Source organism: Schistocerca serialis, chromosome 1 (assembly GCF_023864345.2).
Source record: "Schistocerca serialis cubense isolate TAMUIC-IGC-003099 chromosome 1, iqSchSeri2.2, whole genome shotgun sequence".
Lineage (NCBI taxonomy): Eukaryota > Metazoa > Arthropoda > Insecta > Orthoptera > Acrididae > Schistocerca > Schistocerca serialis.
The window spans coordinates 833,001,124-833,027,900 of record NC_064638.1 but is presented as its reverse complement, the minus strand read 5'-3'; the positions used below and the strand labels follow the sequence as shown (position 1 = coordinate 833,027,900).

Sequence of the window (26,777 nt, the reverse complement as noted above, 5' to 3'; positions counted from 1 at the left end):
GTTAACGTTATGTTAGGTAAATGTTCCCATGACAGAAGTGAATGAAAACTGACACTTGTAAACATTATGCTAAAAATAATTATGCTGACAATTAAATCCAAACTTGACCCTTATAAACACAGTAGTTTTGTAGTCAGAAGGTGTGATGCAGGAAATGATGTAATTGTTTATTTTATGCTCTTAGAATTCATAAAACCTTTAGGTAAAATTTACACAAACATCAGTTTTACAATTGTGGTTGACTAAGCTGGTGGCAAAATATGGCCATCCAATGAAGACCAAAAAAGGTCGAAGGTGGGAAATAATTTGTGCAGTCACAAATTTTTGTGCTGTGGTAGGAGAAAGTGCCATGAACAATATGCAAAAAGTCCTGACTGGTGGCGACTAAGTGCTAGAATGGGAATGTATCTGAAGGTCACTTTTGTGTGTTTCGCTTGAATACCTCACAACTATGATCTCTAGTGAAAACACATGATAGTACAAAATTTAACTAACTTAAATTTCATACAAAAAGATCCTGATCATTTTTTCTGTAGGACTAGTAGTTTGCACATAGTGAGTAAGACAATATGAAAAGAATATGAAAATCTTGCATGTGGTTTTTGAAAGCCACATATAACAATGCAGGTTGCATAAAATAACATCAGTAGGGCAGTTGAACTACCCTGTACATGAAATAATATGTATGTATGTGTGTGTGTGTATGTATGTGTGGATCTCCACCTCAATTACTTGACTAATTTGAACCAAATTTGATACACAAGCTGCTTAAAAAACGAGTATCACCACTGTGGAGATTAGAACCTCCCAGCTACCATAGGAGCAGAGATGTGAGCAGAAAACAGTTTCTCAAACCCTAACATGTAGGCTAGTCTGCATGAGAGGTGTGTTGTATGGAAGCAGTATCAGACTTCCTTGTCGACCTGCTTTGCAGGGCAGTCTACATGTCAGGACAACATTTTTCAACCTCCAATGTGTAGACTACTGTTCACAACACCGTGTTTTATTGGAATAGTATTGGCTTGCCTTATCAACTTGTTTTCCAGGGCAGCCTACATGTGAGAGTCCAAAGACAATTTTCAGATCCCTGATGTGTAGGGTGCCCTATATGACACGAGAATTGTGAGAATAGTATTGGCCTGCTTCATCGACCACTTTTGCAGAGGCTACAGTTGCAGGTGGATGTGGCTGGGGGAAGGCTGAGAAAAGGGGCAAGAGGAGACGGATTGGGAGATGGAAGCAGGAGGAAAATGATTGGGAGATGGTAGCAGAAGGATATGGATAAGGAAAAGGGAAATGGAGGAGATGGATACGGAGAGGGGTGCAGGAGGAGATGAATAGGGAGAGGTGAGGAGTAGGAATTGGACAGAGAGAGGGGGGGGGGGTGGGAGGAGATGGACTGAGGCAGGGGGAGAGGAGATGGACAGAGAGGAGAGAGAAGTGAAGTATATGGAGAGGAAGAGGGGGGGGGGAGAAGATAAAGAGAGAGAAAGAGGAGAAGGAGGAGGTGTGGGGGATGGAGATGGTTGGTCAGCAGGTGAAAAAGGAAGAGAGTGGGAGAACACAGATAGAACAGAGAGAGGGTGTCAGGTGCAAGACAGAGAGTGTATGAGGAAGCAGGTGGGAGGAGGATATGTTGTGAGGAGGCATGTGAAAGAGGAAATAAAGCAATACCAGGGCAAAGCCATACACACACACACACACACACACACACACAGAGAGAGAGAGAGAGAGAGAGAGAGAGAGAGAGAGAGAGAGAGAACAATACAGTGTGATACAAAACATGGCATCTGAAATCTATATGCTTCCTTTACTATAAATCATAATCTGTTCTTCACAGGTCTTTACTTCTATCTGCCATAACAATTAAATCCTGTTGTTCACAACAATGATTCAGAAAAGTTTTTAAATGAGATAAAAACATTCCATTGGATATGTAAATATTATGAAAATGTTAAGCTGAGAAAGACAGTATTTTTGGTTTGGCCTAATACAAATATCATCAGAAAAAAGATGTTGGTCAACATAGTCACTGCTTTAAATTTATTTTCATCTCCCAACTTTCTGTGGCAGACTGGCAGTCTATTGTAAAGCTTAACATTGATATGGGTTAGGTGTTACTGTGTGTTAGTTCGTTTAGTTTGCTGTCTATGGAGTGTTGTGCTATTTTTGGTATTCTAACAGCGAAAATTTTTTCTGAAAAGCTTTAAGTGGCCTGATATATTAAATACATTTTTATGTATATAATGAAGTTGTTGTTAGTATTTTAAGCTTCATGTGTATGGGTTTGCAGTTGTAACATAGCAAAGTGGAGTTACTCCAACTGATATGATACTATGTCTCTGAAGTAACTAACTCTTTTTTCTTATTCTACAATTGTGTTCAACTTAACACACCATGTGTAAGTTGCATAAATCCAAAATGGCCAAAATACTACTTGTACAACATTTTACAGAAACATATTATTTGTGGTATAGTTCACAGTATGCTGATGTTAGTGAGGTATTTTGTTTTGCATGACAAATCTTGATATTAATCTAATAACTGTTAACTGAAATTGTTACAATAGCATGCAATGGTAAAATTAGAGCAAAATAATCTGTAACCTTCATACTTTCCAGTAACTAGTATCACTTTTCCAAAAACTAATCAACTTAAGTAATATTTATAAATAAAGTTCAGCCACTCCTAAAAGTACTTTCACCAATTTAGACCTTCAGTTTGTTTAATTTCTGGTCTTGACTTTTGTTGCCCTAATATTTCTGTATCAGGCAGCGCCTTTGGTTATCTAATTAGGACACTAACTAAGAATCTGAATGCATCAGCAAAATTTCAAATATGGAAATTTTGCTTGGAGGAGGAAATCCACTGCAGAGGCATACAGTCCATTAAGAAAGTAGTAGCTTGAACCTCATTACTTTTTTAACCAGGTGCCATTTAGAGAAACCAAAGTATTGTGGCACCAACACTAATAAATATTCACTTCACAATTTTAAAAACTAATGTGTAACTACCAAAATCACAAAATAACAATGTGCCAATCTTTATATACTCAACCCACCCAAAAATCCTCAGAACAGTCTTAGCAATTATCAAATTAACATCATGTAGTAACTCCTGTTAATTCCTTTGTGTGAGTCAATGTCAAGTCAGTACATAGTAAACATCTAGATGAAAGCATGCACCTGAAAACTGCCATGTTGGCATCTATGTGGTTAAAGCTTGTAAATCACAGACATTTGATTAATACCTCCAAAAAGTTGATAACTACCTCATGTACAGTTCACATTTGTGACTTTCTTATGAATTTTTAATTGAGAAGTAATTATGATCATAAACTCTGACGAATAAGTAATTAAATGGACACTGTTATGAATAAATTTCATGAACATACAGTTGGCTTTATGTGAAAGTGACCTGTTGGAAAATGTTAGGTATGAACTTGTTTTAGAACTATCACTGAGTTGCTGTATTATTTTTGATGTCAATAAGTAGGGTTCCTTTCTTGGTTCAGTCAGTGATAAGCTATGAACTGATAGTTACCTGAATGACTACACAAAGAATTGGTTGTTGCTCAGATTTATTCATAATAAAAATAAACCTGACAATGAATGACAGTAAGCCTGTGGTATAGTGTCCATTATTACAGAATTATTCAAATAACCCTACTCTGAAACAAAAGAATTTATTTGAGGCAGCAAGTGGTGGCACCTTACAATATTATTCCATATGCTGCAAGAGACTGAAAGCGGTTAAGTATGCCATCCTTGCACCTTCTGAGGTACAAAAGTTCATGACAACTCAAAGAGTGAAACAGGCTGAATTGAGTTTCTCTGCAAGTGTTTGTCTGTGACTTTTATGGGGCTACAAACTAAATTTCCAAACACATCCTATAAGCCAACTATAGCACCTCCTTATTAATTTCATATTCACCTTTTCACAGATTTTGATTATTAGACACAGTGCAACACAAAATGGATACTGACATATATTTTGGTATTTAGCAGGAATGGAAACACAAAAGGAGAGGGTGTAGTAAATTATCTCTGACAGAATTATTTATCTGCCTCAATGGCTATTTAACAGCCTTGGAATTGAGTCCAATATGCCAAATTATAGCAAAGAATCCAATCAAAAGATGAACAATTCCTTGACATGTATATTAGTTTTAACAGAAAGATGAAATTCATATGATATCAAATACAAATGTATCAGGGTAACGGTGTGATCCCTTTGAAGACTGACTGGTGTCTCTTTGTGTTCAGCCATATATAATTAAGCTTGAGAGATATGGAATTTTAGTAATAGTACCCTTAAACAGTAGTTTTTGTTACAGTTAATGATGGATGGATGTTTAAATTGTAATAGGTAATTTATATAATTTTTGTTTTTTATTTCAAACCAGTGTTCCCATTTCCAATCATTTTATATGGGTGTTAAATATCAATACCCCCTCCATATTTAAGAAGTCAAGTGGGTGCATTTCTAATACATTATTTACATCTTGTCCTATTAGATAGTATCTTTCTTAGTAATATACAAGATAAAAAGCTATCTGAAAATGCAAATTTTGCAAACAGCTTAAAATACAGCATAGATACATCCTAATGAAGGATATGGCCCACATACACTATTAATTTCTGGTTGATTACATGATAATCCAAAATATTTGTAATAATAAATGTTTATTACTATCATTTTCAATTTTAGAAATGGAAATGCCATCTATTGACTTCTGAAGATCATCACTAATAAGTGCTGATGACTTTTCTAATGGATGTATCATGAGCTTATAATATTATTTTGGATGAATAATTTCATATGGCAGTAATATATTCTAATACACTTACAAGATTTGTGTTACTTGTTTAGCACAAATTTAATTGCATAATCTTGTTTTGGTTTGAAAATATGGCAAAGAGTTGACTATAAAAAATTTAATGTATTACAAAATTGTTGAGGCTTTCTGTGTTGGGATCTTCGGCTGATATTTGTTTCTTGATTTTTCTGATGTTCTGCCAGAAAGAGTGGCTGGCATTTTCAAAGCTTCACCGTCCACTGCTAGTGATGGACTGCATTCGAGTTCACAGCTGCAGATTATATGTACCTGGCATGTCAACATCCAAGAGTTTTTCCATGATCATTTCTGGCACAGTTCTCCCCTTGGTACTGGCAATGGTCGTTCGCTGCAGCATGGAAATCTATGGTATGTTCACCTGGAGGTTTCCTTCTTTTTTGTTGAAGCTATTGTCCTGTTTGTGTATTTCTGTAGCTTTTCTGAAAAAGTTGTGATGAAGCAAGCTGGGATCTCTTTACTTCCTCTCTTGACTGCCATCTACCTCCTTAAATTCATTTTATTTTCATTTTTGCCTAATTACCAGTAAAATGCATGAGTATAATCTGCATTTCCATAAAAGAGAAAGGTTGGCTCTCAGTCTTAAGAAACATAGCACTGGGGCTAACTTTGTGCTAAGTTTTGTGTATGTAATTAACTTCCTAATTAATTTTGACCATTCCTAGTTAATATCTTTTGCTAAAAATCATTATAGGGTGAAAGCAATAATTGTTTCATGACTGAGATTCTATTGTTGACTTATAAACAAATATAAATTCTGTACTAATTATAATTATTTGGAAGAAGAACTACTAGGATTCTTAAAGTTTTTTTTTTTGTTCTATTCAAAAACATATTAGCAAAGTTTACAGAAGTCAGTTTTGACCTTCCAGCCCCTATTTTTCAGCCAGTATAACAATTCAGTACGTCAACACTGAGGGCTGTCAATGAAGAAATAAAGCAGTCAAACGTCACAAAGTGGGCGTGATAGCTTTTCTCTCCAATCTGGAATTTTTCTTTCTCTTTTCCAACCTGCATTGTGACTAATAGGGCCTACCATCTTATTACTTTATGCACACCATATTGCCCCACACAGACCTCTTAGCTAGTACCCATGGCCACAACCACTCAGCAAAATTGTGATATGCAGCTGTGGCTACGGACACTGTTGCCCACGCAGCATCACATGGAGGTGAGCTGCATGGAGCTATTTTGCTTGCACTCTGGTGTTATCTTTTCTTTACTTACAGCAATTACACTTATTTCTTAAAGAAAAATATGAGAATATGGAAAAAGGAAATCATAAATTTATGGTATACTTTAAGAAGAGAACAAAAGAAGGCAAGAAAGAGCAGATATAGATATCAATTCACCTACACCACCTGGGGAAGGGAACTTAGTATTGAACTTCAAGTCCAGCATCCACATTTAATGTATTAACCAAATGAACCTTCCTCTTCAGGGAAACTCAATTTGTTCAGTCAATGCAAATCTAATCTGTGTTGCATTTTTTGTTAGAGTGCGGTGTGAGTTGAAGTTTGTTAGGTTGCGTACAACAACTTTTACTAGGATATTTAGTGAACAAATTCTGTATAGCTGTGGAACAGTATACTGCCTCAATGTAACCTAATTAACTTATATATTGTTCCTACATAGCTCTAGGAGAAAGAACACGCCATCACTAACCAATTATTTATCTTGTGAAAACATTTTTGTAGAATAAAACTAGACTTTTTTGAGTACTGAACCCATTTATTTTGTATAATATGCATGCTTTGTTTCTGTTATGTCTATCCTGTTTGATTTTGCTTGCTTACTTTATATTATACACAAGATGCAATGCTGGTCCCAGAAGAAGTAAATAATTACTTCCTAACCTCAGTGAGTGAGCTGAAAAACAAAATCAAGCAAAATGGCACTTGTGCACTAGATCATCTTTGTGCTGTGCCCCATAGTATGTATACTTTCCACTGGAATGTTGTCACCCCAGAGGATATTGTAAAAGCTGTGGCAAGGTTCACCAACTCCAAAAGCATGGACTGTTATTGGTTTTCTAATTATCTAATGAAAAAAATAATACACCTTATCTGTCAACCTCTTTCTTTTATTTTTAATATTTGTTTAGAATCTGGAGTTTTCCCAGATGCACTCAAAACTGCTAAAGTAATACCGGTCTTTAAAAAGGGAGATAAGCATCTGCCCCAAAACTATCGACCAGTTTCTATTGTCCCAATTTTTTCTAAAGTTTTTGAATATGTAATGTACAGTCAACTAAATAACTATTTTGATAAGCATGATCTCCTCTCCAACAGACAATTTGCATATCAGCATGGTAAAAACACCACTACTGCTGTCACTGAAGTTGTTAACCAGGTGTTAACTGCATTCGAAAATAAGGATCTAGTGTCAGTCGTACTGTGCGATCTTAGCAAAGCCTTCGACTGCATACCATCTAACACCCTACTTGCAAAACTGGAATTTTATGGCATACACAAACCATCTTTGGATGTAATCGAATCATACTTAAGTAACAGGAGACAGTATGTATCAATTAAAAATAGATGCTCCTCACTGAAGGAAGTTCGGACTGGAGTGCCTCAGGGCTCGGTCCTAGGTCCTTTTCTGTTTATCATTGCAATTAATGACTTACCTTACCATGTAGGAGCAAATTCAGTTGTGTGTTATGCAGATGATACAACGTTGCTCAATACACACCATGACACAACAGAACTGCATCAGGCAACACAGGAAAAACTAGAACTAGTAATGGATTGGTTTTCTTCTAATGAACTCCGGTGTAATCCTGATAAAACACAAGAGCTAATTCAGGGTTTAACTACAGCTGTTGAAAGCAAATCAATAAAATTATTAGGATTCCACATTGACTCAAAATTAAACTGGGAGGAACACATTAGCCATATCTGCAAGAGAATAGCAAGAGTGTGTTATCTCATCTGGAGACTGACAGATATAGTCACTGATGAGTATCTAAAGGTGGTATATTTTGGCCTCTTTCAGTCACACATTTCCTACGGCATATTGTTATGGGGACATTCTTGCTTTGTCAGTGAAATTCTGAAAATTCAAAAAAAAGTAATTAGAATAATAAGCAAAGCTAAGCCCAAGGAACACTGCCATCCCCTCTTTATCAAGCACATGATATTAACTGTGGTGAATCTATACATCTACACAGCCCTGCTTTATGTCAAAAGCAACTTAAATGAGTTCGAGACCAGAGAGAACATACATCCCCACAACACCAGAGGCAAACTGGACTTTGACATACCAAGACACAGACTCACAAAGACTGCAAACTCACACAAAATAATGAGTTTAAAACTCTTCAATAAACTTCCAGCATCTGCTCGGTCACTGACCAATAATATTTTCAAACGTAAGGTTTATGACTGGCTTCTCAAACACCCATTTTATAAGATAACAGAATATTTTGAAATAAGCATTGACATTAGTATATAAGAATATTCCTAAAAGAAAAGGAATTAAATTGTAAAAACTTTACTGTAAAGTTGTTGTTAATTGTATATTTAATGTTCAGACCTATTCCGCTGTAAGTGGTCAATGGTGAATAAACTGAATACTGAAACTGAATACTGAATTAAATTTATACTAAATTGATATTATTACGTTTACAATGATGTTTACATTTATGTAACTGCTTAACAATGTTGGGAACAGGTTCAATGTGGATTATAGAACAATATCTATCCATGGACTATGCTAACTACTTCTGCCTTTACTTGGATTGATTCATAATAGGACATAAATTGCAATCTTTGATTAATGTTCATTTGAGTATTTATGCATGTTTTATGTTATGAATATTTTGTGTGTTTATGTTATGTCAGTGTCGCCACGTCATTCGTTTCATGATCAGTATGGGAGCTACCTGAGCTATTTATGTTGGCCTGTCTTCATCTTCTGTGCCTCCTCTGTGTTGGTGAATTTTATTCTATGGTAAGACTCACACAGTGTGTACTCTGCCACAGCTAGTTTCTCCACCTGCCCTAACCTACAGTGCTGCTTGTGCTCAGTGGCCTAGGTCCTGTTTGATTGTCCAGTCATTCCAACACAGACTTTTCGCATGTACATGGTATGCGGTATATTCCCAAGATTGCAAGTGGGTGTGTTCTCTCCTTTGCCAATCTGAGACATCCTTTGATTTTCTTTGTTGGTCTATAAAAAGTCTTTGTGCCATGTTTACACAAAATATGGGTAATTCTGTCCGTCACCTGGAATGTATAGCAGAAGCACCATACCCAGCATTTCTTCTTCCTATGTGCCACTACACCAAGTGTTTGGCTCAGTCACACTTTTACATAACTGGTGGAGTATCCATTGCTCTCAGAACACTTAAGCTTTGACAATGCCAGCCATTTGTGCTGGCAAAACATCGGAAAAATCATCAAAGAAACATCGGTCGAAGAACCTGAGACAGAGGCTAACAAGCTGGCTGTCATCTAATGTATTGTGAAGTTTTCTAAAATTAATGTCCTCACACTGATTATATCTTCACTTACACTATATTAATGTACTAACCTGAATAGTAAAAGACCAAAGCCATCATGATGCCGTTTTAATCCAGGTGATAACACAATTTGTAGCTCAGGTAAAGGATATCTTGTACGAAGAAATGTCTCAATTTTCTCCAAAGTTTGAAGAATTTGGTTCTCTGCTTCTTTCATGTCTTCTACCAAATGCACTGGTACATAAGAGCGCAATGTCACAGAGCCTGTTGGAAAATGGCAACAAAAATTTAACAATAATGAAACATTATTTTAAGGAAGCAATGATTTAAAGTTTTAAATATTTTTGAAAATTATGATTTTGCACATCTGTTACTTTAATAAAACTATGCATTCCAACCAAACAACAGACCATCCACAGGTATAAAAAATGGCATTCATTAGAACACAAGCATCCAGTCAAGATCATTTGTATCAATATCTACATTATACATTAATAGATCAAACTTACAGAATGCAGGAAAGCTCCCTATTTCTATTAGAGATAACATGTTAAAGTAGCAAAGTACACGGCCAGACAGAATCCAAATTTGCTCTTATCCGAGCACATACAAGTACCATGTTTTCACAGAACTGAATCTTTGAAAACATCAGTTAGTTAAGAGGCTGTCCCTCACCAATCCTAATGACCTCTCATGTAACCTGTAATTACTCCATTCCTTCGCATACCAGAGCACCACACCTGTCATAATTTGAACATAATTCTGATCTGTTAGGATGATGTCCATTCCACCTGTAGTATGAGGTAATAGATCAGATTCAATGCTGTGAAAGTTGTTACCCATTTGTAACCTGTATGATAACTTGCTCCATTCACTGTTGTTCGTATTCTAGCAAAAGAGGACTTCATGGTAAGCTTTATAAGAGCTTTTCACTATTAACATTGCTGTAATATGCCTTGATCATTTTGTGGTTCATTGATGGAATGTCTACTGCTGTGTACCTACTGCTGATTGTGGGTACCTCCACGTGGGTGTGATAACTGCTATGTTTAGCAGTGTGTTTTTGTGACTCAAGAGTTATGCAAATACACAAAGACTTGCATCACACAGTTGTGCTAAATTACTTCCGTATCATTTTCCCTTGGAAACTGGTGGCTCAATGAATCAGTCTGCTTATAAGAGTGGTAAGGATGGATAGTCAGCACTCCAGATCTTTTGTATTTCCTGAAATTTTCTCAAAAGTATTTAAAAACCATTATTCTGTCCTTGGTTGCTGTAAATGAAATGAAAATTGGTTGAATGATCACTTGTGGCTCAAATGATTGTTTGAAAGTGTTCACAGTAACATGTAAGTTGTGAAATTTTAGATCCATTGTATTTTCAAAACCCAGGTCAGATAATGTCTGTAATTTTCTCAGAAACAGTACTTGACAAACATTTGTCAGAACAAGAGAGTAATTTCATTGCAAAAGGTAGTCTGAAGCAAACAGGTAGTTTTATGTCGTTTATGCATAACATTCTTTTCAGCAGCTACTTTACTTATTCCTTTCAAATGCCTGGGCACTTTTGAAACATATAATTTCAATTTCAAACATGCAATGTTGTTGGAATGAGATTTTCACTCTGCAGTGGAGTGTGCACTGATATGAAACTTCCTGGCAGATTAAAACTGCGTGCCAGACTCAACTCTAACATGGGACCTTTGCTTTCGCTCTACCATCTGAGCTACCCAAGCACGACTCATGCCCCATCCTCACAGCTTTACTTCTGCCAGTACCTCGTCTCCTACTTTCCAAACTTTACAGAAGCTCTCCTGCAAACCTAGCAGAACTAGCACTCCTGAAAGAAAGGACTCTGCTGCAAAGTGAAAAACTCATTCTGGAAACATCCCCCAGGCTGTGGCTAAGCCATGTCTCCACAATATCCTTATTTCAGGAGTGCTAGTTCTGCAAGGTTCGCAGGAGAGCTTCTGTAAAGTTTGGAAAGCAGGAGACAAGGTACTGGCAGAAGTAAAGCTGTGAGGACGGGTTGTGAGTCGTGCTTGTGTAGCTCAGGTGGTAGAGCACTTGCCCACAAAAGGCAAAGGTCCCGAGTTTTTTAATCTGCCAGGAAGTTTCATGCACTGTTGTTGTTTTTCAGAGCCAAAGGAGCATGCTGCACACTCACAACAATTGTAAATACCATATTGTGAATCTGCCATATTTCAAATTCTGGGCCATCTGTGCAACAAGTAAAAGCAATTTTTGTGAATAATAATGATGCCAAATGATAACTCAAAGAAATGCTTCATGAAGATACATAAAGCACTGACCAATAAAACTGTGACACCATGATGACAGTCTTAAAATCAACATAAAACTGGATTGAAGTGTAATACATGCTTGGATGTACAGTATCTGATTAAAAGTATTCAAACACCTCTATGTGATGCAGAATTGACACTAAATGACACAATACGTAGAGCCACCACTATAAAAGGGGGCAGGGGGTATTATGTTGTCATTTGACAAGCAGCAACAGCAGAATGGGTCAGTCAGAAGATCTCAGTGACTTTGAACATGGACTAGTTATTGGATTTCACATTGGTAACAAATCCATCATTTCAACCCTTCTAAAATTTCCCAAGTCAGCTACCGGTGGAAGTGGAAACACAAAGGAATAGCCAAAGTTAATTCAAAACCAGGCAAACCTTGTGTACTGATGAACAGGGAGCATTGTGTCGGGTGGTTGTAAAAAATCACACGAAATCAGTGGAAGGAACCACTCGTGAGCTCCAATGTGAATATCAGCAGTCCAGCTAGCACAATGAATGTACCTAATCAGACAGCTCTTAAATGACACAATTGTGCACAGAGTGACAGCACTGGACAGTGGATGACTGGAAATGAGTGACTTGGAGTGATGAATCGCACTATACCATGTGGCAATCTTATGGAAGAATGTGGGTTTTGTGATCACCTGGAGAATGGTGTCTGCCATCACGTGTTGTGCCAACAGTGTAGGACGGAAAAGGTCATGCTGTGGAACAGGGTTTTTTCAGGGTTGAGTGTTATCCCATTATTTCACTTAAACAATGCTAAATGCAGAATGACATGAACAAATCTTACAGTACTGTGTAGTGTGTACAGTAGGGGAAAATTTCAGAGATGATGGTTGTTGGTATCAGCAAGACAATGCACCCTGTCATGAACCAGCATCTGTGAGGCAATGCTCTTTAGACAACAACATCCCTGAAAGGATTGGCCTGCACAGCACCTTGGCCTGAATCCAATGGAACATCTTGTGGATAATTTAGAACATTTACTTCACCCCAGAACCAAGCATCCAACGTAATACATTGTTACCATTACTCATTGTTTTGTTTATTTGTTGTTTCCATTATACACTGTTACTATAATTCATTGTTTCCAATATTTGTTGTTTCGATTATTTGTTGTTGCTCTTATCTGTTGCTTCCATTATTCCTTGTGTGATACTGAATAATGTCAGCAGGAATTCACTGAAAGTGATAAGTGGAAAAGTTCTCTTGGCCAGGGTATTGCCTTACAAGGGCAGTTAAGAGAAAAGGTTTGCGTCAGGTGGCCTTCCTGGGGATGTGTGGGTCATATGTCAACAACTGAATAAAATTAGGAAATTATGACATTATTGTTAATCGTATACAGTACATTACAACTGTGATTTTGCTTGATAATGCTTCATCTCAATTACCTACTGCCAGCCTAGTCCCTGGCAGTCTGCAACGTGATAGCCTGAGCCAAAGCGTTGGCACAACTTCGCTGCTGAATCCATCACTGAGCGAGTGTCACTGCGCATGCGTGAGCTCCATCCATGTGTCGGACAGACCGTAGCTAGGACATAGTTTCTTTTGTCAACTAGTTGCCACATTGCTGGCTGTCTGTCTGCTGATGCGTTGCTTACGTCTTGTGTTTCTTGCATACGCGAAGGCTGCAGTAGTTTTGAAATGGATGGTGAAAGTATTGTGCAAAAACTATTACACAGCCCTTTTTCATTACTATCTTACACAGAGAAGAAAGAAATTATTGATAATGGCACATCATGTCCTAAGTCAACACTATCGATGTGTAAAGGCAAAACATCATCACACTGGAAAGGGATTTATGAGGTATTTTTGTAGGGAGTTGTATGAATTAGCTGATAGCTTTTGGCTATGATGTGATGAGCAAATTTTATTGTATGTCCAGCCTGTTATTCGTTACAAATAAATCTATTTGGAATAAGCAAGTGTATTGTGACTTAAATCATCTCAATACTGCAGTGAAGAAACATGGTGAACCTGAAGTTCACCCTGTGGCAGCTTGTAGGTATACATTCTTTGTGTTCTCAAATTTTTAAATTCAGATAAATATGAGAGTGCGAAATTAACAGCAGCTGCTGTATAACAGTTATGCTTATCGAGATATTTATAGAACTTGTGCCGCTGTCAATAATAATAATAATAATAATATAATAACAGTTATAATAATAAAAACATGCATAACTTATCTGAAAAAAGGCATAATTGTTTTCGTGAAATTTCGTTATTTTGTACATAATTAAGTACAGTTTATGGCAAGAACGAAATAATGTGTAAGCTTTCACTACTCTTCGTTTCGAATTTTTGGAGTTTTAGTGCTTTTTTTCGGACCAATGTACAAGATCCCTATTACATCTGTTACCGGTAATTAACGAATTAACTTCCAGGCTGAAACTCAGGCATTCTAATTGGATTGCACTCACACAACAACTTATTATACACTTCTTTTTTAAATGTTCGCTTGTAGTCACGCTTATCTGATTACGTCACTTTGTCAGACAACGGATCTAGTCTCCCACAAAACAGGTTTATATGTGAATATACCTAAAACATAAACAGATGTCCGATATAATTTTACTATATAGTGAGTGAATTGGCATATCTGTGCAGGGCGCTACTGCCTAATAAAGCGAACGTGGATAAGGCAGCTGCAGTGTGCTTGCACTTGGTGGAGCTGACGTAAACCAGCAGTTCAGTGCTAAGGGCTAGCAGTGCATACTGTAAACTGTACACACTGCTTATCAAATACTTATGTATTTGGCCTGTAACGCAATTACATCACGCCAGTTACGCATGTACAGATGCTCCTCGAAATGTCCACAAGCGAAGGTGTGCTCGCGATTCTGATGCCAGGTTTCACTGAGCCTAGAGGAGCAATGTAGCACAGCGCAGTAGATTTAGTCCCATGTGTTTCAGATTACTGCACAGTGGCGGATCTAGGATTTTGTTTTGGGAGGGGCTTGACCCAGTTGAGCGTAGGCTTTCTGAAGGTAAACATTAATATTCTAAAAAGCACACATAATTTTATTTTGCTCATTTAACGCATAGCGAGTCTCCTCGAATTAACGCTTTGCAAATTCTCCAATGACTTCGACAGGCTGTAGGCAGGCTTGACCCAACTGCCAGATATATCTCCGTGAATTTTCCACAAAATACCGCCTTATTATATGTTTTATATCTGCACTACATTTTGTTCTGCGTATTTTAAGTTTTCTGGTAATATTACTGTCTGTGAATTTACTCTTGCACAAATCAGTTAAGTGATGACATGACATGATCACACAATGGGTGGAAACAAATAATGCAAGGGAATCGACAGATTGATTCACTTCTGAATACTCTTTCACGGTTTTGAAACTTATTTTCGTTTCTTGATAATGGTGCTGCCGCTGTCCTGTGTTTTTTTTTTTTTTTACGTCACTGTGGCTTATTATTGCGCAGAACACGCTAACAAAATACGGCAAAATTTGCAATATGCTCTTGTGTCATCGCATTGAATTCTTTTTAGCCAGCCTGCAAATTTACTATCGCGTAGCGATTCTGCACGAAATTTCTGGGTATACTGTACCTGCACCAAAACAACAGCAGCTGATTTAAGAAACACCACATTATCATCGGCGCTACAGATATGCACTGTGCATGTAATTGCCCATTTATTAATACTAGAGCGCAGGCCGGCCGTGGTGGCCGAGCGGTTCTAGGCGCTTCAGTCTGGAACCGCGGCCGCTACGGTCGCAGGTTCGACTCCTGCCTCGGGTATGGATGTGTGTGATGTCCTTAGGTTAGTAAAGTTTAAGTAGTTCATAGTTCTAGGGGACTGATGACCTCAGCTGTTAAGTCCCATAGTGCTCAGAGCCATTTGAACCATTTTTGAACTAGAGCGCATAACAAAACGGGTGCATAACAGTACGGCCACAAAACAACACGGAAACGAAGACAAAATACCATCTATTATAAATCTTTAGGTGATATAAATTTAACAGCTATTAGACTTTAGCAAATTAAATAGTGCTGTTTGCTGTATGTAGAACGGATCAAGCGATTTTTAAAAAATAATTTTAGCATAAACCAACACAATTTTTTTAAAGTCCACCATAATTCACACCAGAATGTAGACGCCAAATCTGCGCACTAAACAGGTACTCAAAACCACCAAATTTAGTGATAAAAATCAATAACTTCGCAATACTGATCCAGAGTCCAGTCCAGAGCCACCCACGCCACACCGACCGAAAGATCTACGAACTCACCTTAATAAAAAGTCACAAACTCGATTAATCGTGTTTGTACGAATTTCATTAAGTACATACAAAATAATGAGAAAGTTGTAACTTCTGAACGTTGAGTCGACAATGATAAGTCACCGACATTGTTTCCAGGTAATACTGTTTCATTTTCTCTCGATTCTACCAATTCTTTCTTCCTTTTCAGTAAAAAAACAATGAGGATCTCCTTGTCTACGTTTCGATGTCATTTTTTTTTTTTAAATCTGACAAATACAAACAAAAGCACGCCTTGATTACAATCAAAACCCACTTGAACAGCACATTCTATTGTCTGTGATTCGACAGACCATACGAAATGCCCTATGTGTACAGTAGCGTGGCGCGTGCACTCGCAAACCACACATTCGTGTCGGGTGGGCGGGTGACGGTGGCGGGCGAGTGTGTGTGTGTGTGTGTGTGTGTGTGTGTGTGTGTGTGTTCCGAACGAGTGGCGCGTGATTTAAAAAAATAGTCACATGAGCACCTTCTTAGACAAATGTAAAGTTTGAAAACATACTACACCCCCTTTAAATGGATTACGTAACAAGTGATGAAAATTGTTCTGTAGACTGTATAGTACTAAGACAGTAGGATAGTATCAAATTTAATTTGAGATTTGTCATGGGTGGACCCAGATATTTTGGGAGATGGGGGGGGGGGGGGCAGGGAGGGGCTTGAGCGTCTTAGCACCCCCCCCCCCTTAGTCCGCCACTGTTACTGCATCTACATCATGTTTAACAGCACCAAAAAGGTAAAAACAGAACTGCACAATGAGAAAGTAAGAAAGAACAGGGAAATATTGAACAGATTAAGTAATGCTGTCTGCTATTTAGCGAAATAGGAACTATTCTTTTGAGGCCACGAGGAGAATTTGGAAGGTTCGAACAGAGCAAATTACATAGAATTTCTTCTTGCAAATGTTGAGTTTTATCCTCCATAAAAAGAACATTTAATAACGTCTACAGTTTTATGTGGCACATTGGCAAGCATTCAAACTGATTTAATAAATGCAGTAGCTGACGTTTTGAGAGATGAAATCTGTAATGAAATTAAGAATATGGATTTTGTGCCTATTCTGCTTGGTAAAACATCACATACAAGCAATAAATCACAGTTGTCAACTGTATCTTCTTACTTTTCAATATCACAGAAAAAAAGTAGTGGGACGATTTCTTGAGTTTCACACTGTGAGTACTGAAAGAAATGCAACAGCTCTTTTTAATTATGTCAATGAAATTATGGATCAATATAACTGTGAGGCTAAATTAATTGCCCAAACCCATGAAGTCGCTGCCATCATGAGTGGCCACCTCAATGGACTCCAAAGTAAAGTTCTGGAAGAATATCCTATAAGACTCTGTTTACACACTGCTATGCTCATGTAATGATTTTTGGTGTGTCAACAATCATTATAACGTAATAAGGACTTCAAAGTATTTTTTTCGGTCTTAAATCGCCACCTAACTTTTTTGTCGTTATTCTAAAAGCTTACATGGGCTTTCAGCATTCATGTCCTGAAAACTAAAATCATTGTCTAATACCCAATGGAATTTTACCTCTACACCTATCCATATAGTCCTTGAGTACAAAGCAGCTTTGATAAAGTCTTTTGAATATATTTATGAAACTTCGAGCATATTATTGCAGTGACTGAAATTGGATTTTGTAGCTTTGTGAAGGATTTCCAGACCATATTTCGTGTAAGGTTTTATATGATTTACTTGCCCATTCAGATGGTTTGTTTAGATTACTTCAATACCAAAACACTGACATCAGTCGTGGCACAACCTTCGTATGACGCCACTCTGCATTTTTGCCAAATTTATTCAAGATGGCGGCGATGACGTCATCCAAGATGGCAGCATGTAGACTTGGCAACATCGCATGAGATCATCCAAGATGTCGGATTTTGGCGGGAAAATAGGTCAATTGTGCTACGTCCACTAACCTAACCTTCCAGAAAAATGGCGGCAAATTTGCATTCCAACAGGATAATGCATGCAAAATCGTACTTGTCTTTATTATGATTCATTATCATTTATTATCATTCATTATAATTTATTATTATTATTAGCCTACCTCCATAGAAAATTCATGCCAAACTCAAATTCCAACACGATAATCACTGCATAACCATACTTGTCTTTATTATTATTCATTATCATTCATCAGTTTTTATTATTAGTCTACTTCTGCAAGAAAATTGCGCCAGGTTCAAATTCCAACACGATAAAGTCTCAAAAACTGTGCTTCTATATTTTATTATTTATTATCATTTATTCAAGATGTCTGGCTTTCGTGGTGAGAAAGCCATTTGTGTTACATCCATAACAAAAATCTATCACAAGTTCAAATCCCAACACCATAATCGATCACACGTACAAAATAGTCCACATTCTACTAACTTTCATGCTCACTTATCTTTTTTCACTGCTAACCTATCAAAATCGCGTCAAATAATAAAGTTCACTTATAGTAACCTAAGTGAAGTCCTTTGATTTTGCAGGGGGAAAGGGACTGAAGTCTTACTTCAAGCAGTACGGTCATCACTTGTTCTCCAACACAATCAGTACAGATCTTTGATATCACAGCAACACCCAGTGCAGTCGCCATGATGTCCGCACTCCAACTGAATTAGTTCAAATTGTCACCACCCCCTGGCCCTGCCGGCCAGCGTTGGACTGTTGCCGTCAGCAGTCACGTGAGGCGGCTGCTTGCATGCTATACCGGCAGCGCAGTGGGGCCGGCCCAAGCAGCCGCTGGACCAGCGTTCGTTCCCACGTCGTAAGCATATTTTTGCTGGACATGCTGGAACTTGCCGAGGTTGACGTCACAACGGTCCGTTGTCCGTTCACCACATGTATTCGTCGCCTCCACACGTTTCCTGCCAAAATTGTTTGCCTGCGAGCGGATTCACACAACGGTCAGCTGTTCGGCCCAGCATGCGGTGGGCAAAGAACGCTCAGCCGCATTTTTTGCGCGAAAGTTGTTTAGTTGTTTTCCTGGACATGTTCAAACCTGGTGATGCCAACTGTTTGCCATCCACCACATGTCTTTGTAAGTCCGACAACGCCATGCTACTCTTTTGGCACCAAAGTTAGCTCGAGAGTGGAACCCGCCATGACTGTACAACTGCATGATTGGTTGCCATGAGATCCCATGCTAAGTTAATTGACTGAAGATGGTCTGCTCTCGCTCTCTCTCTCGCGCGTGCACATTATAAACCGACACGCGCCGTGCCGCCACCTCGCGGACGTACAACCGCTTATGTCACACACCCTTGTCCACCCCCTCCATACACACGATGGACATAGTCTTCTGTAAATATGCTAACACCCACATCACGCATCTAACCTGTCAATTACCTAAGTACTTAATTCCATTTCAGTTTTAATCATATTAAATAATTCAATTTACATTTTCATATATGTATGCAAAAGTGTTCAACTACTTTTCAAGGATCAGACCGTCACCTCTTCCTAGGAACCCTCGCCAAGTTTGAATTCTGTCAGTAAAGAAAGGTCACTTGCACTTTCGCTACCAACCTAAGAAAATTGCTGCAAACGAAGTGTACCACCACCACCACATCCTAGGGGGCGAGTGGTGAAACAACTCAGCCCGCACTAGGCTGATGGAAGGAGTGTACTTTATTTATTTAGGGATGGAGTATATGTACCACAGAACACACGCTTTGACATGCCCCCATGGCATACAGACCTGCAAACTACTCTTACACACACACTTGCTAATTGTAAACCACCAAAAAAGTCACTGCACTGCCCACAGACATGTGAAGCACACCTAAATAATTCAAAACATTCACGCCCATAGAACCGAACAACTCTTAATTTCTCTAAATAATAATCCATCTAAAATACCCTGCTCGCTAATCATCAACTTTTCAAAATCAATACACCTGTCTTTATTTAAACAGCTAGAGATGGACAGCACCACCACCCTCTGTATTCGCCACTCAGCCCACAGTCCAACTGACTTAGTACACAGAAGCATCGACACAGGACCCCCCCCCCCCCCCCCCGACATCAGATCATTACCCAAGCACAGTTATCCATGAGGTTGGCATACTGCATGTTCTCCACTAGGTCTCAGTCCCAGCACCACGCTACTCTTTCATCCTTTTCTTGATGTTAACCGAGATCCTCTGCTTTAAAATTGAGCAAAAACCACTCAGACTGCGCTGTGCTGCTCGGGGAAGTAAGGAAGGACTGCACTCTATTTATTTCGAGCCCTTTTATTTAGGCATGGAGTATATTTGTCACACAGCCACAAAACACCGCACTGATCTGCCTGTGGTCATGTGACACAGCCGACAAACACGCAAACAACTTCTAATTTCACCACAAAATAGCAAACTGCTCTTAAATAATGCAGTACACAATATCTACAGACGAGCTCTGTACTCTTAAACTCTCCAAATAACGCACAACACAGTGCACAGACCCGCTCGCAAAATAGTGCAACAGACGCGCCCAAACGCCCTCACCCAATACGTTGCACCCAGCTGCCAAACTGACCAAAAGTCTCTGCTCGGCCTCCCCCAAACATGACCTTGTGACAGTCACAGTTGCACCTAACATCCGAGAAATTCATATCACCTATGCGCTGAAGATTACGCTCCAAGACAGGCCGCGCACACGTGCAGTCGGTGGGAGGGGGGGTCCAGAGCCCACAGCCAAGTTCAGCTTCTGCGCGCTCGTGACAGCCGACCAGAAAGGGCACTCTCCTCTGACACATGTGAAAGCTGCATTGTTCTTCTCATGTATACCGCCGCCATCTCAGGTCTGGACCTGCCTTCACGTCTATTGTCAGAATAGCCCATAGCTTGTGGACACACACGATTAATGCAGCCTCGAAAACAGTTACTACTCTCTTGCTCACTAAAAAAACAGCTAAGTCAACCCCTTGGAAATTGTGTACTCTACCACAAATAGGTAAGGCTCTCTTTCTAAATGTCTCACCTTCTGCGTGCATGGAAATTCACTACATAGCATAACCTCTTTATCAACATAACGCCTCATCCCATCGCCCCCCTAACATTTCAGCCCTCATGCTCTCAACATATGCAGATGACCCCTCCTATATCCCACCACACAGTCAATCAAGAATTCTTATTTTCTCTTATCTAATTTAACCGCTGAATTAGTGATCACTCCCGTATCGAAGTACTATCCAGCTTTTTCTTTTCTTTCTGGCGCTTTCTGGTGTTATTTTACAGAGATCGCTAAATTGCACCCACAGTCCCCTCAATCTAGGCTCCCTCACGATACAACACACACAGTCATCATCTCTACTCATCACATAACATAAACAATAATAACTTTACAATGCAATATATACAAACGCTACACACTGTAAACCACAATAACTTTACAATACATTATATACACATGTGACACAAAACAGTGCACCATCCAGTGTATCTCTACATGCGAAAAAAATATCCTATTCCTACAGCGTCTATGTACCACAATGTTCTCCAATCCTAGGAAAGCACCGTCGACCTGATCTTTCTCTCTACAGATCCGACACTCAGAGCTAATCTTCCCTCTTACATCAGCGGACCTAAGTCACCCTCAGAACTCCTTTTACAAATCGCTATCTCCCCCCCCCCTCCCCTCAGCACAAACGCCTTACTGTCTCTCCTTCCTTGTCTGTTCGCTTTTCTACAAACATCCTCAGACTCATAGACTGCAAGAACACATGTACTTTCTCCATAATATTGCACCATTTTAGCTGTACTTCTCAATATAATGTACTAGGCTACACCCTACCGATCACTAGTTCATCATAATTCCCAAGATAAAGACTTCAAATTAATTCTCTACAAACGCCAAACTTTATCTATGTGCAGCATGCTGTAAACCACTGACTAACTAGAAACAAAAATGATATTTCCATTCTCCAATACCGTTCTCAGTCATGTAACATATTCGAGATATTCGCTATAATTTACACGTCAACTAAGGTCTGTCCCATGTCTAGAGAACAGACAAGAGTGCATCCAACACACCACAATCGATCTTCACTCAACTAAATAAAGGCAGCAAATGTGCAGAAGTAGTCATACTATTACTTCGCTATTCAGTCGTCTAGAGGACAGCAAAGTTAACTCTTACAGTTCGCTACACTCCGACAGGTCTCTGCATTTGGACAGCTGCTCCAGTTATTTATTATCATTTATTAACATTTATTATCATTTATGATCATTTATTATTATTTATTATCATTTATTATTTATTATTATTATTTATATCTTGTGCATGTGTTCGCCACGAGGTCCGGAGTGCAGCTGGGTTTGTACAAATCGCTACCAGCAGAGGGCGTCATTCAAGATGTCAGATTTTGGTGGCGAGTTTGAATTTTGGTGGAAGATCATACAATTCGTTTACCTAACAAAAATGGCTCCAAGTTCAACTGTGTTTAGCTCTTATCACAACCAGCAGAGCGCTCTGTCATCATGTCAGTTGATTACGCAATTACTGTTATTCAAGGTGGCTGCACCCAGTGCAAAACGAGTCACCTTTCCTGAACCTGCATGCTACTGTAAAATTCCAACTTGGCTTTAGTCACACCCTACACATCATTCGGCTGATCCCATTTCCAGATCTTCGCCCATCTCATCTTGGCAATTTAAGTTCGAGGAAGACATATCCATTACCTTCTGCAGCCTGTCTAGAAACAGAACGACCTCAGTTACTACAACAGGACCTTGTTTTGACCATTTGCCGGAAATGCGACCAATGTTGCATGTCCCAAGCTAGATACAAGTACAACAGATCCTCAACACCCTATCATCTTTATTCTCTACCATCAAACAGGGAAAAAAATTACCAGCTATAAAAGCTCACCATATTTACAAGTCACAAAGGCACCAATGTGATCCACCTCCAGCCCGGACAAATGGAATTCACAATACTCTCCCCGAATAACTCAGAGTGCGTCCATCCAAGAATTCCTAACAGCTTACCAAGTCTGACACCTCAAACTGCAGCTGCCTATATGGATAAGATCATATTAAATATACAGACGCTGCAGAGACCACTTTAAAATTTGATCACCCATACTCTAAGCGAATGAGAAGCTACCTCTGACCCTTGTTCAAACAGTGTTTTCTAACTCGTTTTTGCACACTGCCGAAGATTTCGTCTTTCTGCCGCGACTTCAAAGTCCGTGCCTGATTCTAATCAGACATTACCACGGACTGATGCACGGCCTCTCACAGGAAACTATACCTTGCAACTCATAAATCATATTCTTACAGTCGATAGCATAACATTGAATGATTTTAAATAAAGGACAGCTACAACACAAGGAAACTAGAAGAGCCTGGTGGCGTTGTGGCGACTCTCCAAACTACCCCAAGAAAGTGATTGATGGCCTTTACATTTAAACTCATATTTCGCAGTGACCGAATAGTTGATAACTCTGCATTCCATTTCTAGTGATTGTTCATTTTGCACAAAAGTACGGGATCACCATTTTCGGTGTTAGCAACCCCAGAAGTTGCAGTCCATCAACCAAAATTTGTTCCCCAACTCAAACAAGCATTGTCGCTCAATCATAATGAGGATGCACAGATAGGATGGATAAGACACCACCGATCTACTGTAATATTATCCATCACAGCTGATATCGCGAAAAATTTTACAGTAAGTTCAACACTGGCCAATCATGTGACAGCATGTTTTCCTAATTTCGGTATCATAGCTAAACCATATCTCCTCTACTTTGCAAATATCATTGTGAGCATTGATAGATGACTGCTCAGTACGTCCATTCACACTTAATTCTCAATTACATAAAAACGATCAAAGTATACCAGACAACGATATACATATTTCTAAGACCTCACGCATAGTTCTCGATCAATCTCTCTGGGTATGTCGGTCACAGAGCAATCTCGCCCTCCTACGTTAAAAGACCATCCTCACCTCGGCATTGACCAACCTACCCCCAACATCGTTAGCCAACTAATCCTCAAACGAGCAGACGAATGCAGCTAAACTCCACCTCTCTTGACTGAATAGAGCTTTCCTAGTCCTAACCACTCCTAGTGCACCACATTTCTTGACATGAAACCGAGTCTTTGAGCTTAGCACACCATATCGATCTATAGTAACAGATCTCAAAGTGCCTTAATTTAATAACATACAGTTAAGAAGAACAAGAACTGATTGATATTTATACGAAATGTAGTTAGACACATTTTACGTAAATCATCCAATCTATCATGTGTAAAGTATTGTTCTAGAACTAGGATCGGTGCATCGAAGGTTCTGGTAAGAGAGAGAGAGAGAGAGAGAACATAAACACACGCACTCCTAAGACTAGAACATTCAGCACTTAAAAACGGGCGATAATCTTAGATCGCCTACTTTTACGTCCTGTCAGACATACATCCTTCTTCCTAGTTCCCCTATGCTGAGCTATCTTTCCCCAGTCGTAAAACTTTTCCTTTGTATGATACGAGCGCAACATAGCCCTGTGGACACGTATAGTGCCCACTGATCACGTCCGATCACGAGTCAGAAATTATACTATTACTCCATCAGGTCTATATAAAAATGATAGTTAGTAGCGGGCGGTACTTCCTACAAGGAAACAGAGGCGCATAACAGCAGCGTCCAACACGCCAAAATTACAAGTCATTCCGTCACCAACTCTGTAAACAGCCCATCTGTCGGGTAAATGTGTACATAATGATTACAGCGCCTCACAAGCACCCACAGCTAACTTACTTATGACGCTGAAGTCTCGATTTTACACCAAGGATGTGACAGGGTGGGGACTGTGTCAAACAAAGTGCGTTTAGAGGGATGTGTCAACTTTCATCACACATGAGAGGAAAGTCCTCTAATGAACGACGGGTTCACCATTAACAATCGCAAGTAGACAGTGCTTTAAACCGTGTACGGAACTCGTAGCTGCATACGACTAGAACGCAGGCTATATCACGTGACTAAAGCATCCAGATAGAACACTGGAGAAAAAATTGACCTTCAGCAACTTGTCCTTCTTTAGAATAAATCAGTCAACATTTAAATCGTACCTAGTTACAGCTCTATCTCAATCGATCATCCCGTACACTCTCTGTTATCCTTTAACACAGATGTGAGTAAGTTTAGACGTGAATGATTCTCTGTCCTCCTGAAAAGCAGGAAGTGGCGGTCGGGTGGATGAGGTTAGTACAAGTGCTGTTTCTTTAGGTGCAGTTTTCTTAGGTTGGTAGCGAAAGTGCAAGTGACCTTTCTTTACTGACAGAATTCAATCTCGGTGAGGGTTCCTAGGAAGAGGTGACGGTCTGGTCATTGAAAAGTAGTTGAAAGTAGGTAGTTGAACACGTTTGCATACGTATATGAAATTGTAAATTGAATTATTTAATATGATTAAAACTGAAATGGTATTAAGTACTTAGGTAATTGACAGGTTAAATGCGCGATGTGGGTGTTAGCATATTTACAGAAGAGTATGTCCGTCACGTTATGGAGGGGGCAGTCGAGGGTGTGTGACGTAAGTGGTGGGACATCCGTGAGGCGGTGGTGCGGCAGCGTGTCCAGAGAGCGAGGGCAGACCATCTTCAATCAATTAACTTAGCGACGGATCTCGTGGCAAACAAACGTGCTGTTGTACGGTCATGGTGGGTTCCACTGTCGAGCTAACTTTGGCGCAAAAGTTTAGTACGGCGTTTCCGGATGCACAAAGACACGTGGTGGATGGCGAACGGTCGGCATTAGCTGGTTTGAACATGTCCAAAGAAACAACTTTTGTGCAAAAAGTGTGACTGAGCGTTCTTTGCCCACCGCATGCTGGGCCGAACGGCCTACCGCTGTGTGATTCCGCTCCCAGGCAAACAATTTTGATGGGAAATGTGGTTCAAATGGTTCAAATGGCTCTGAGCACTATGGGACTCAACTACTGAGGTCATTAGTCCCCTAGAACTTAGAACTAGTTAAACCTAACTAACCTAAGGACATCACAAACATCCATGCCCGAGGCAGGATTCGAACCTGTGACCGTAGCGGTCTTGCGGTTCCAGACTGCAGCGCCTTTAACTGCACGGCCACTTCGGCCGGCTGGGAAATGTGTGGAGGCGACTAATACACATGGTGAACGGACAACGGACCGTTGTGACGTCAACCTCGGCAAGTTCCAGCGTGTCCAGCGAAAACATGTTTACGACGTGGGAGTGATCGTTGATCCAGAGGCTACGCAGGCCGGCCCCAGTGTGCCGCCAGTCCAGCACGTGAGTAGCCACCTCAGGTGACCGCTGACGGCAACGGCCCAACGCTGTCCGGCAGGGCCAGGGGGTTGTGACGATTTGAACTAATTCAGTTGGAGTGCGGACGTCATGGCGACTGCACTGGGTGTTGCTGTGATATCAAAGATCTGTACTGATTGTGTTGGAGAACAAGTGATGACCGTACTGCTTGAAGTAAGACTTCAGTCCCTTTCCCCCTGCAAAATCAAAGGACTTGACTTAGGTTACTATAAGTGAACTTTATTATTTGACGCGATTTTGATAGGTTAGCAGTGAAAAAAGATAAGTGAGCACGGAAGTTCGTAGGATGTGGACTATTTCATACGTGTGATCGATTACTGTGTTGGGATTTGAACTTGTGATAGATTTTTGTGATGGATGTAACGCAAATGGCCTTCTCGCCGCAAAAATCAGACATCTTGAATAAATAATAATAAATGATAATAAATAATAAAATATAGAAGCACAGTTTTTGAGATATTATCGTGTTGGAATTTGAACTTGGCGCAATTTTCTTGTGGAAGTAGACCAATAATAAAAAATGATGAATGGTATGGTTATGCAGTGATTATCGTGTTGGAATTTGAATTTGGCATAAA

At 39.5% G+C, this 26,777-nt stretch overlaps 1 protein-coding gene across 2 annotated transcripts in view; it reads right to left on the bottom strand.

The window, feature by feature from the left end:
- LOC126484832 (aminopeptidase Ey-like) overlaps positions 1-26,777 on the bottom strand; it is a 243,462-nt gene that overhangs the window by 125,476 nt on the left and 91,209 nt on the right. For both annotated transcript variants that reach the window (XM_050108430.1, XM_050108438.1), the window contains exon 7: positions 9,392-9,584. In XM_050108430.1, coding sequence (XP_049964387.1) covers positions 9,392-9,584 — 193 coding nt within the window. The remainder of the gene's footprint in view (positions 1-9,391; positions 9,585-26,777) is intronic.